The following is a 13,042-nucleotide window of genomic DNA, read 5'->3' as shown; positions in this document are numbered from 1 at the left end:
TTAATACTGGTGGTGTAATCACTTCCTCGACAAGATTTCCATCCTCCTCTGCAAAGATATTTTGGAGGGAGTTCTGGGCGAATTTAAACTTCAAGCTGAGAACATTGTGCTCTACAAAAGGACAGGGACTTATGAATTTCATTTTAAATTTATTCTTCTTAATAATTTCAGTGCCGATAATGATATTTAGATTAATATTTGGTTTTGTTAGGTTTATTTATTCAATTTTTGCTAGTAGTTGGTTCCTATTCACAACATTCCAAATATTATTTATTATATCTTTATGTCATATTAGTATGGTTTTCTTTGTGGAGCAACCCAAGACACAATACAAATATCAACCCTACATTCCGATTGATGGTGAATCTCAGTGGTACAGTTTACCTGTGGAAAGATGTCATTTGACTGTACTAATTGCTTGCAATCCTAAGGTTAATCATATTGGACACGAATACGACCACATTGAGAGAAACTTGGATAATTTATCAAGGTTCAAGCAAAGATTGTTCCATCCATGTATTGTCCTCTTTAATCAAGATATTGATTATAAGGACAGATTGAAAAAAGTTGTTGATGATTTCTCGAAGAAACACGAAGCTGTTGTGGATGTAATTAATTATCCTGGTAAGGTGGGGCAAGATTCTACTTCCAGGGCAAAGATATTCTATGAAATGGTGAGATTATTTAAGAAAACATACATACTTGATGATTTTAATTCGGTAGAGGAGTCTGTTACAAGAGTGATAGGTTCTTCCGATGCTCCATTACTGTTCATGGATGAGAGTGCTATTATCTGCTCTCGGGCAATCTCTCATCTTTCTCTGGTGTTTGAGCATATGCAACACTTAGGTGAGAAGGGAAAGGATTGGTCTAGTTATCGTCTCTCTCATGGAATGAGTGGAACTATTATTAACAGAAAGGATATCACCACAACAATTGATTATTTTGAAAAGAAAAAAGATTCAAGACATTCTCTCAAATATTTATTGGACAATTTCTTTTTGGATAACCCTGATTTTAAGGATAGAATTTCATTCCGATTCAGATTTCAACTTCTCTCATTGGGAAAGAGCCAAAAATCTCAATGCTATGAAACTCAATCTGATTTTGATTTGGAAAGCTGTTCTCATTCTCTTTTCTCACCTTGCCAAGAATTGATAAAAAAGAAAATAGATACTGAGGTTGGTAATGCAAACGCGGAATTCGTTCACAATACTGCCATGCTTCCTTCCTTTGCTCCAACTCATAGGTTTTCACTTTCAGATTTGAAAAACGTGGAGAGCGTATTTTGTGATAGTGGGGAGAACTGTAATCAGTGTTGTAGTAAATTAGGAGCAAAGTGTGATGTGAGCTTTTTCGAATACATTAACAGATGCGATGAATTTGATAAGTTCACAAAGAATTGCAAATGCTCCTATGAGAAAGGATCTTCTTCAAGCAGTCTACCAGCCATGAAACATGGAAATTGCTATTTGGGATTCAGAGCAAGTGATTTTAATTGCCACAATTCACATGCATTAACAAGAAGATTGTGCCCTTGTATTTTGAAATAGACCATGTTTACAAAAGTTTTGGAAGAGAGAAGGTGCACTTTTGAAATGTAAACAATTTAAAAAAAATGTCAGAACTCTCTCAACAAGGTGATCAATATAGTGGTAATTTATCTACTACTACAACTCTGAACAGTCAAGATGAAGACACATCATCAAATGGAATAAAACTGCTAGTTGAGTTATTAAATTTAACATGTTGCAGATTTCCGTCAATGTACCTTGCAAGACAGGAATTAAATCAAGCCTTTTTACTTTCACAATTCATATCCGATGATGATCAAGAAATAATTCTCGATGAAGAATACATTAAAAAGATTGGACAAATTTTGACCTATACAATCACTAGAGTTTTCAAGGAAAAGAAATGTTTTCACAAAAAGGATATTCCTACCATTTGGATAGAAGCAAGGAAATTATTCACTGATTATTGTCAAATTGATCAGTGTGATGATAACTCTGATTTCCGAACAAGAATTTTAGAAATATTAAATGATGGTGATAGAATGGATAAATTATTTGAAATTTGTAAAGTTTCCAATATTGATTGTTTGTGGAAATTATATTGTGAGGAATTATGGTGGAGATTGTATGAATTTGTTGATTTTGAAACATTTAGTTCAATTCCAACAAAGAAGAAGGAATTTCCAGGAGTTGAAAAGTATGTCAAACAAAAACTTGCTACACAACAATTATTACAACAGGACTTAGAAAATCAACAACAACAAAATCAACAACAGGAAAATCCTCAACCTGTTCCATTGAATCTTGTTCAACAAGAAGAGGGATTGAATTCAACTGATCAACAACAACAACCTTTAGAATCGGATAACATTTCTATTGATTCTTCATCAACAACGGATTCGACAGTGGGAGAAAAGAAGAGCAAGAAGGAATTGAAACGAATCAGAAACAAACTATTGAAAGAAGCAAAGAAACAAAAGAAACCTCCAACTGATGATTCAGCACTTTCCACAATATCTGAGGAGGTTTTTGTAAAGAGGGGTGGATTTTTCATGAACAAGGCATGTCTTGACAATGTGAGATACTTTGTCTGGGGTTACTATAATGCATTTGAACCAAATTGGTACACAAAGGACATTCTGGACTTGCATTTCAATGAGAAGAAACATGAAAATCCATATGGAAGATTTAAGAATATTATTCTTCTTGATTTGGATAATGTGGGCCAGTCAATCTTTTTACTCAAGGAGAGGAACTTTGATTATGGAAAGGATTGTCTTTTAATAGGTGTAGCAGGTCCAAAATATTCAACTTCTATCAAGGTGAGTGAGGAGGTACTTCGTGAACGTGGTTCCAGTCTACACTTTGTAAAGATCAGATTGTCGGAACAGAATTTGAGTGGAATGAATTCATTTGAAAAGTATTTATTTGATTTTTATGATAAGGGATACTTTAAAAAGTTCAAGGATGCTGCTGATTATTTACTAGGAGCCATTGCTGGTGCATTACATCGTATCACAGATTTACACACTAGGATTTTCATTGTTTCCAAAGATGACGGTTTGAGACACATTCAAAAAAGTTTAATCACTCGTGGAAGAGCTTCACATTTGGTAACTTCTCAAGAATCTCTCATGTACACACTTGATAATTATTTATTCACACCATCAGAACAGTGGAATAGGCTGACTGATCTTGCCAAACCAACCCTTACCAAGTTTGAACAATTGAATTTTGACGAATTGACAAAATCCATTGAACCGAGAACAGTAGATTATAAACAAAGGTTGAACAATATAGATATTCAACAATTGAGCGATTCAATTGTGAGTGAGGAGGAAAAGATTAGAGTCTACTCATCAACCACTGGTGTTGTTTTTGGTAGAGAAATTCACGAAAAAATCATGGGAGATTACATTTATGATTACTATTCAAATGTTAAAGATAGACAAGTCTATTTGGAAAATATTAGAATCAAGGGAAGAAGATTCTCATATCAGGGTTGGGAAGGAATTGTAAAGAGTTTAGCCCTTCCTCATGTAAATATTACATACTTGCAAGAAATTGATATCAGAGGTTGTAGAATTGAAGATAAGGGAGCCATAGAATTGTTCCAAATATTGGAGTCATGTTCTAACTTGACTCTGATTGACGTTGGGGCTTGTTTCCTGACTGATAAATCTGCTCCAGCCATTGCCAAGTATTTGCTGAGTGAAAAGTGCATTCTCCAAACTTTGGATTTACGTTGGAATTCTATTGGTGCTAAAGGTGCCAAAATCATTATTGACACTTTGGAACATAACAAGTCCTTGACTTCAATCTCCTTCCGTTTGAATCCTATCCAAAGTGTGGGCGCAAATTATGTTATAAGAAAATCTCTTGAATGCTCAGCAGGTGAAAGATATGGATTCAGTATTGATTGTAGACAGACCTCAAAATCCGATGATTTAGGATTTGTTTTTAGTGACATGATAGAGAGTGTTCAAAATGCTAAAAGAGCAGAGTTTCCTGTTCCGTTTTCTCTTGATTTGAGCAGTGTAGAAATGTACCCTGAAGGTACCATTCACTTGTCTAACTTTTTATATCAAGTCTCAGAGATACCAATCAAGAACAGACCTTTTGAAATTACCAAACTAGCTCTCGACTATAATAATTTAGGAGATTTGGGTGTAGAATACTTGTCTAGAGGTTTAATGAATTCAAGCTCTATTCTCATTCTTACAATTGGTAGAAATTTAATTACTGAGAAAGGAGCCATCTGTCTGGCACAAGTTCTAAAGAAGAATCAAACACTAACTTATTTGGACTTGCAAAAGAACAAGGTTGGAGAGTTGGGAGGCTTTTCTCTTGCTGAGGCATTGAGAACTAATCAAACCTTGACCTATCTTAATTTAAAGTCAAATTACATTGGTGATTTGGGAGCTTTGGCATTTGCAAACGCCTTCTCACCAACTGATCAAATATTTAAGAATACTAATGAACCAACATTGGAAAGAAATGTTGGTGAATTCAATGACACTCTCATAAATTTGGACTTGACAAACAATAGAATAACCTATCTCAGTGCTCGCCACTTGATGAAATCCATTGAGAGAAATACAAGCTTATCCAGATTGAATATGAGCAATAATCCTGATATGCTCTCCGATTCAATTGTTGATTTGACAACTAAGTTGTATGCAAGAGACACAAGTGAATATCAAGATTTAAATTGTGGATCGTGGTGGCTTGAAATTAGTGATTGCTCATTGAAAGATAAGGCAATGGAGACATTTGAAAAGTTCACAAAGAAACCAATATCGCATTTCCTTATTAGCGGTAATGTTCTTGGAGATTTTGATTACTGTGAAGAGATGAGAAGCGTTATTTCCACTTTTTATCCACATTCTAACTTATTCAATGCCAACACTTCCCTAGTTTCATTGAATTGTGTGTTTGAAAATTTATTACAGAGTTTAATTTGTGTAGATTTGAGAAATTGTTCATTGGGTGATGATGATTTATCATTATTATTCAGTGACAATTCAATTCTATTGGACAAGATAGGAAATAGAAAACCTTCGAATATTTATCATTTGAACTTATCAGGAAATCACTTTACTCCAAGATCTGGTGTTTATTTACGCAAATTATTAGAGTATAATACATCCATTACATGCCTAGTTTTGAATTATAACAAGGTGGGTGATTTAGGTTTGAAGGAAGTAGTAGATTCACTCTATGAGAATAACCATACTCTGACTTCACTCTCCATTAGAAATAATGACATTACAGATGCTGGTGTATTATTTTTGTCAGAGTATATGAAAAAGATGAAAGATAATGCAGTATTGGGATTTATTGATTTGGAATCTAATATGATTACTGATAAAGGAGCAGAATACTTGGGAGAAGGTATTTCAACAGAAAACTATGATGCTATTCACTTTATTACTCTTGAAAGAAACAACCTAACAAGTACAGGTAATGCTCACATTTTGCAAATGGCCTCAAGAAAAGTAACCTCAGATATCAACTCTGGCATTATTCAAACTATTCATTTGGCTCTGTAAACCATTTATCTTCACAGAATATTTGTAAACCATTTAAAACTTAGGAAAGGTAGAAGATTCAAAAAGAATACCTATCAGCTCAACCATCAAGGAAACAAATCCGAACAAGTAATTGGTTTCTCCATATAAATTAAGGTAATTGTTCAAAACTTCCAATGCATTTCTTTCCTTTGTGTCACTAGTTTTGGTAAAGTACTTGTCAAGTGTAGATTTCAACTTTTGATATTCCTGAATGGCTTTTTGATCGTTCACATGATATTTAGCAGTGAATTTCAACAAGTACACTCCCAAAACTCTGGAAAAGAATTTGAAATCATTTCTATAAACCTCAAAGTCACTCTTTTTAGAGAAAAAGGAAACTAACTTGCCGAATGTACTCTCCACTGTTCTGTCCTCACTGATGGTGAGTAAGAGATTAGAGAGGGACAATATTCCATCCACTCCAGGATAGTACTGTTGAGGAGGGAGCTTGTTATGGTTCTTATCTAGTAATAAATTCAAATAATAGCCCTGTGTTATTGGTATGACACTGGAGAATGATGCAGGTCTCGTTTCTATTAAAACATTCACATAGAGTGACCATATTGGAATGAGATATTGCTCTGGTCGAAGCATGTTGGAGGATTTGATTTGTGAGACAATATTCACTTGATCTGGACAGAATACATTGGAATTAAATATAAATTCCTCAATTATCTTTTCAAATATTACCAGTGGAGTGTCATGCTCTTCTTGTATTCTTTTGAGAGTTTGAACAAAGTACAACAATGAGCAACCTTTCTCAATACATGCAGATGCAAACTGTCTTCTTTGAGCTTCATGTGGTGGCAACCATAGAATAGATGTTAAATAATTGAAAGAAACATTAGGTTGACTAATATGAGATCTAAGAGCAAATTCCATTAATATCGTAGATTTCAAATAATTTTTAACCGATTGAGCAGCTGAGAACAAACAAATAGACAATTTGCTTGGGTGTTGGAATGCCTTTTCAATAATAAATTGGAAAATAGTATCAAATTCTGCATAGTTACGATCTGTAAAAGTTAGCAATTGAACAAAATGTTCTGTGCACGAGTTGTAATCATAATAATGAGCCATTGTATCAATAATCCAATCGAAAGGTTGTGTAATTTGCTCTGCTAGATAATTATCCACTACTGAAGGACTAGTTTGCTTGGAGGAAAAACTATAAACCAGAGTACTAATAATAAAATCAATATAGTAGAGAGTGAGTGGCTTATTGGATTGATAGTTTGGATTTACATTTGGATAATCATCGTATTGGTTAGCTGAAGGGTAGCTATTGCTGGCTGTTGACTCTCTTGGTTGACAAACATTTTGAAGAATTGAAAAGCAGAGATCGAGGTTTCTTTTTGGAATATTGTATGAAAAGTTCTTAACCTCAATAAAAAGCTTGCTATAGAGTTTCAAAATATTTGAAAAATGTTCCACAGTAATTCTATTCCATTCAATATTAAAATTGAAAAGTTTTTCAACACATTCAGCCAAACTTTCATCCACTTGTGGTGTTGTAGACTTGAGAATAGAGGAGACCATCAAGGAAATAATATCCGAATAGACCTTACTAATATCTTCACTACTCAAATGACACAATACGATATTATCTGTAATAATCTTCCAAGACATGACCTTGATAATATTCTTGACGAATATTCTGTGACCAGACAAAATTGTCTTGGTTGTTCTCTGTGGAGAGACTTCTAAAATGGCACACATTTGTGAAATTTGTTCAAAATTAATTGTTGTCCAATTTGACCAATCCAGATACATCAATTCCTGATGATACATGTTTAGACAGTCTGGATCAAGAATGTTATTGAAAATAAGTTGTGAATAAATGTTCCAAACTTGATTGAGAATACCCTTGTTAGATTCCAAGAGACGCTTATTGCATCTGACGAAACTTGCCAGAACTGAAGATGCCATAGAAGCTTGATTATCAAGGAAGGGAAGAATTGTCACATCTCCAGATGTTGAGAGATTAGTTTTGGCTGGAACTGGCAATATGAATGCTTCATATCCTCTGCAAACTTTTTCAAAAACTTGGCCTTCTTGGAGGAAACTATTGCTGAGATGAGAAAAACAAACAAATTTCTCCAACAACCTTACAATCTCCTTCAAATATTCCTTTGGCAAAGCATTGTAAAGAGTGTTGTTGTGCTTTTTTCTGACGTTCCATAAGAATTCTCTGGTAATTTCTATAAAATCACAGAGTAATGAATCATCAAAATTCTCAAAACTCATAGTGTCATTGCAGGATTCTAATAATTGGTATGGAAGCTCTAACATGCACGAATACATGTGAGAGAATGTAAATGCCAACAAGTTAGAAGGGTAACTATTGATGCAAGCAGGTATAAGTGTAAGATAGAATGCAATTACCTCATTCATCTTGCAATTTCTGAGATTTCTCACTGAGTGAGCCATCAGTGATTTAATATTTTCAATATTATAAAACGATGCCAACCACTTTTGGATGTCAAAGTTTTTGTAAATCTGAAGGGACATACTTGAAGGGTTTTCCTTCTTCTTGTTCAAAATGATTTCAAGGAATCGTTCCCAAGACTCTGGACAAAGTAAAGGATTAAAAAATGGAGAAAGTAAAGATATCAAGGCATTACTTTGAACCATACTCATCAATAGACTCTCCATCTCAGTTGGTTGATTCATTATAAATGTGGAAGCAAATTGTGATACGATGTGATTCATAATCTTTCTGAAAGGAACAAACCTATCACACATAACAAAGTGAATTTGCAAAAGACCATAGAAAAGTTTGCTACCCAACCCTTGAGAGTTGACATTTCTTAGAGTTACATCCAATTCATACAATAAATTGCAAAGTGAATGATCAACATATTTAGAATCCATAATTCGCATAACCAATGATCTATTTTCCTTCATTCTAGTTTCATTATTATTATTTTTAACTGATTCTGAATAGGAGAAGTAAATATTGGCTGGTCTTTTACAGAAAAATTCCTTATAGCATGGAACTGAAAGAGAGGCTTGCTTCTTTACCTCAAAATAGAGATAAGGTATGAGGGAAATATATTCCTCGTCTGCTCTTCTTTGCATTTCTTTTTCTTTGAGGTAAATATCAATGGATTGTGTAATTTTCATAGCATTCAAATCACTCAAATTGAGAATAAATCCTCGTGGGAATGGTTCCTGAGTTATGGTAACAGATGGTAAATACTTCATTATTTCCTTTTCCTTCTGCTTTAAAAAGATTATATCAATCTTTTGGTTATTAAATACTAAAGATCGGCTTTTGATTGACAGAGTGCTTGATTGGCTAGTAAAAGTTGGATAAATAGAGGAAATATAATTCTTTTCTTCACTACTAATAAGTTCCTGTATGTTAATATTATCAATCAAATCATGCCATAACTTGGTAGTATCTCTTGCAATGTCATCATTAATTGAACTAACAATTCTGGCAGGTTGATGAAACTTGCTAATTGATGATATTTGATCAATAAAGTATAAAAAGTTATCTTTGGTGCCTTTAAGCCATAATATCATTGCATAGTACAAGTCAATCAACTCTCCTCGTGTTGTAAAACTAGTGTTTTGTGTCTCTGTGTAGAATTTCTTTAGAGATTCTAACCTGTCGAGAACTGATGTGAAAATCTTTTCCTTTGTTGGTATTTCAAGAAATTGATAGCCGAAAAATCTTACAGTATTCATTGGAGTGAATTGCTTTTCAAAGTACAAGTGGAAAAATAATTGCCAGTACATTGGAAGAATGGAATGAATATTAGTGACATCTGTTGGTGATTGACTGGTATCCAATAGCTGCTCTGTCAACTTGACACAATATGCCAATACTCTATAAATACAGAATTTAACTGCCTCAAAGGATTTTACAGCAGTTGGGAAAGTATTTCTCATTTCGAAAAGAGAATTGGCAACTTGTTGACGTTTGTGAAACTCTGATAACGACAATCCAATCAAATAAATAAAAGAAAAATATGGATATTGAATCTGAGGATTAATGTCCTTATTGAATGCAGAAGTGGTAATTACAGTGGATGAAGAGGTAAATATTCCAGAAGATTGGAGAGCAAACATATCCATTTCAGGTAGAGTTGAAATGATATTTGAAATACCTGTAACATTAATCATATTCAAGTGGATTATTACTTTGGAAATTTGATTCATAAGGAAGAGGCAGCATGGATTATTGGTCCAATTAGAAATTTTCGTAATTTCATTTACCCAAAATAGAGTAAAACTTCTCAACTTGTTCAATTTCTCAGAGGCATGTAAACTCTGAATACCTTTGCAAATGCATGTAGAAAGACTTTGAGTATTATCACCAATATATCTGTTCGAGCTGACCAATCTAGAAATGAATGAAGATTTGGTATCCAAATACAAAATACTATCCATGTGAGGATAGAATGTGAGGTTTGTTGGCGTACGAACTCCTGAGCTTTGAGACTTGACTTGTTCACAAAACCTCATGCTGATTTCATACATTAGTCTGATTGCTCTTTCTTGTGTCTTGTTGTTAACAATAGCTTCAAACCAACCAGATGAATATTCATTATACTTTTCCAAATTGTTGCCTACATCACTCAAGGCCAAAACAGCATATATACTAACTCCATCTATTGAGCCACTTTTCACAGATAGTTCAATCGTATGTAAAAGTCCATTGAGAGAGGGATGTTCAATCGACTCAATAGGAATGAGTGGTGTTTGGACAGAGTCATAGATTTTAACCCTCTGAGCAACAGACCAACACCATTCCTCGAGACCAATCCATGGATCCTTTTTAACGAAGGAATATTGTGAATCCTTCTTGTGTGTTGAGACTGTTCTTGCCATCAATAAAAGTATATCCTTCTGCACATCCAATGTCAAGTTCTTGTTTTTTGTAGAATCATTCCAAGCCAAATGATCTATGATGAATCTGGCAAGCTCATGTTCCGTAGAGTTGAGTGGTTTGAGAATTAACTCTTCCAATAGCGGTAAGTCTTTTGTTTTGGATAATTTCCACGTCTTTAAATCAAGTTGTTTAAACATGGTAAGGGAATACCTTCCTACAAACTTTAAGTATTTAACAACAAGTGCAAGCAGTAATGATATCAATCGGGGATGTATCTCACATATTGAAACAATATTCTTTGTAGCATCTCTAAAATAGGTATCTCTAGAAGTTTCATTAATGAAACCAATCAAGAATAGCTCGTGAACTATAATGGCAGCGAGACCGTATGAATGAGAACAGCCCAATCTTGACATTACAGGAAATAAATAACTACACTCTGGTTTTTGGAAGAGTGTGATAAAATTATTTCTCAAACTCTTATCTTCAGTGACCAATTTGAGCCATGAATCAAAATCTCTCAAAATATCATAAGTTATTTTGAGATCAATCACAGGTTCATCACGAAACATAATCCAAAATATCGAGCATGCACAAGGCTCTGAAATAATTTCATATGGTAGCTCAGAAAGGAAGGACCACAAGCTCGATGAGGATGAAAGTAAACCTTTGAAACACTTTACATAGAAGGAATTGAACAGATATTCAACATCTTCTTGACTTGTCCCTTCTATTTGTGCAAGCGAGTTGGAAGCCATTTGAACGAGCCTTGCCATATTCTGAGAGAGCATTCTAGTAAATGATTTGTGATTAGAAGATTTGTTGAAATTGCTCAAAGCCTGATAGAAAATGTACAACACTGTATCAATTAAGGAGAAGGCTTGTGAAAATGAGGAGAAGGTAGAGTTGCTTTGGTTGAGTCCAAATTGCTCAGTACACTTGGAAAGTATGTATTCCATACTTTCAAAAAGAGGAACTTGTGTCCACAATGACAAGTAATCTTCTTCTGACAAAACTAGTTCATTCTCAGTTATAAATGTTGGTGTTAAGAAGAGGGAAAGGAATGCCAAAAATGTATCAATTGCTTGATCAGAATCTACTCCTGGAAATTGAAGGAAAGTTTGCCCCCAACTTCCAATATGTTTGCATTTAAGAATTTCAAAGATTAAAAACCTATTATCTTCCACTGTTGAGACCCTCAATAGCGAGGCAATTGATAGATAAGCCCAATCCCTAATTTCCTTCCTAAAATTTTCTATATTTTCCCCACTGATGGTTACAGAAACAGGAGAGAATCCTTTAGGAACATGAAGAGTTGTAATTTCACATGATACTTGCTCGAAATAGAGTAGTATTTGAATGACAACTTTAAGTCTATCAACCGCAGCAATGTCTTGTTCTACTCTTAAATTCTGCTTGTGCATCATATCTTCTACCGACAAGGTGTAAAGCTCGTACCTCAGATAATTGTTAAATAGAGGTTCGTTTTGAATAATATCTCCAATATATCGGGAAACTTTAAGATGGAAATATCTGTTCAACATGTTTACCTCTACAATCTTGTCGTGATAGAGATTCCTCAGATTTTCTTGATTTTTGATCAGGTTACTCTTTTGCTTGTGATCCAAAGTGGCAGTGAGTGCCTTTACATAACCATGTACTTGGTATCCATCCCCACAATCACACATGGGAGATTTTATCTGTTGTTCATTTAAAATAAATAAATTTCTTTCGATATTTTCTTGTTCAGTGAGTAGGTGGTCCATTTCAGATCTCAGTCTGGTCAACTCTGAAAAGGATTGATAATATTCATAGCACATTATGTAAAATTCATGATCCATACTAAAGGTATGCTTCCCCAAATAATCCAACACATCAGCTTCTGTCAGTAATAAATTATTTACATATCCCAATCCTATTTGAGACTGAAGAAGGGGAACTAAATCTACTGTTGGGGTAGTACTATTGGTAGGATACAAATAACTTCCAATACTTTTATACTCCTTTGAATTATCAATTACAGAGCTTATTTGAATATCCGAGCCACTTCCCAAAATATCGAGATCCAACTTGACTGTATCCGTACTGTAATGTGGAATATCAAAAAATACTTCAGAACTTTCTGGAATTACGGATGGATAAGCCACATGTCTAGGTGTTGTCACTACTGAAGAGTTGATAAATGTTTGACTCGTATATAAATCACCTTTATCTCCAACATCAACCAATAAATATTCATCATCTTCAAGATTATATCCTATTTGTGCTCCTATTGGCCTATCCGTTGGTGTCCACTTTGTGTTATTATTATTTTCATTTTCATCTCGTTTCGGATTTAGATTAGCCTCCAAATCCTGTGTTGTGTTGTCATTCCTAAATGAGAGTGAATAACTCATCAGAAAATTATCTGATGTCCCATCATACTGTTGATGATCTTGAATTAAATTTTTACCAATTGATTGAAAATCCGTAACTAATTCTGCAACAGATGACGATGATGATGAAATATCATCTTCAATCTCTCTCACACCTTCCATCTAAATATTTTGTTTAATATTACTACTACTCCAATATATTAAAAAACGTGATGATGATGAATGTGTGTCCTCCGA

The 13,042-nt window shown here is 34.1% G+C and overlaps 3 protein-coding genes across 3 annotated transcripts; 2 read left to right on the top strand and 1 right to left on the bottom strand.

Moving 5' to 3' along the window:
* Positions 1-296: 296 nt before the first annotated feature.
* Positions 297-1,553, top strand: NAEGRDRAFT_63127 (uncharacterized protein; the record flags this gene model as incomplete). The annotated part of the gene is made up of 1 exon (XM_002681822.1): positions 297-1,553. One exon carries the CDS (start codon positions 297-299, stop codon positions 1,551-1,553), a length of 1,257 nt encoding a protein of 418 aa, XP_002681868.1.
* Positions 1,554-1,618: 65 nt separating this feature from the next.
* Positions 1,619-5,566, top strand: NAEGRDRAFT_46256 (uncharacterized protein; the record flags this gene model as incomplete). The annotated part of the gene is made up of 1 exon (XM_002681821.1): positions 1,619-5,566. One exon carries the CDS (start codon positions 1,619-1,621, stop codon positions 5,564-5,566), a length of 3,948 nt encoding a protein of 1,315 aa, XP_002681867.1.
* A 644-nt stretch (positions 5,567-6,210) lies between these two features.
* Positions 6,211-12,967, bottom strand: NAEGRDRAFT_56953 (uncharacterized protein; the record flags this gene model as incomplete). Its single annotated transcript, XM_002681658.1, has 2 exons — positions 6,211-6,219; positions 6,278-12,967. The coding sequence occupies 2 exons, from the start codon at positions 12,965-12,967 to the stop codon at positions 6,211-6,213; spliced, it is 6,699 nt and encodes a 2,232-aa protein (XP_002681704.1).
* Between the last annotated feature and the right edge of the window lie 75 nt (positions 12,968-13,042).

Source organism: Naegleria gruberi, assembly GCF_000004985.1.
Source record: "Naegleria gruberi genomic scaffold NAEGRscaffold_5, whole genome shotgun sequence".
NCBI lineage: Eukaryota > Heterolobosea > Eutetramitea > Acrasida > Naegleriidae > Naegleria > Naegleria gruberi.
The sequence above is the reverse complement of the archived record's forward strand: the minus strand, read 5'-3'. Positions and strand labels throughout refer to the sequence as shown.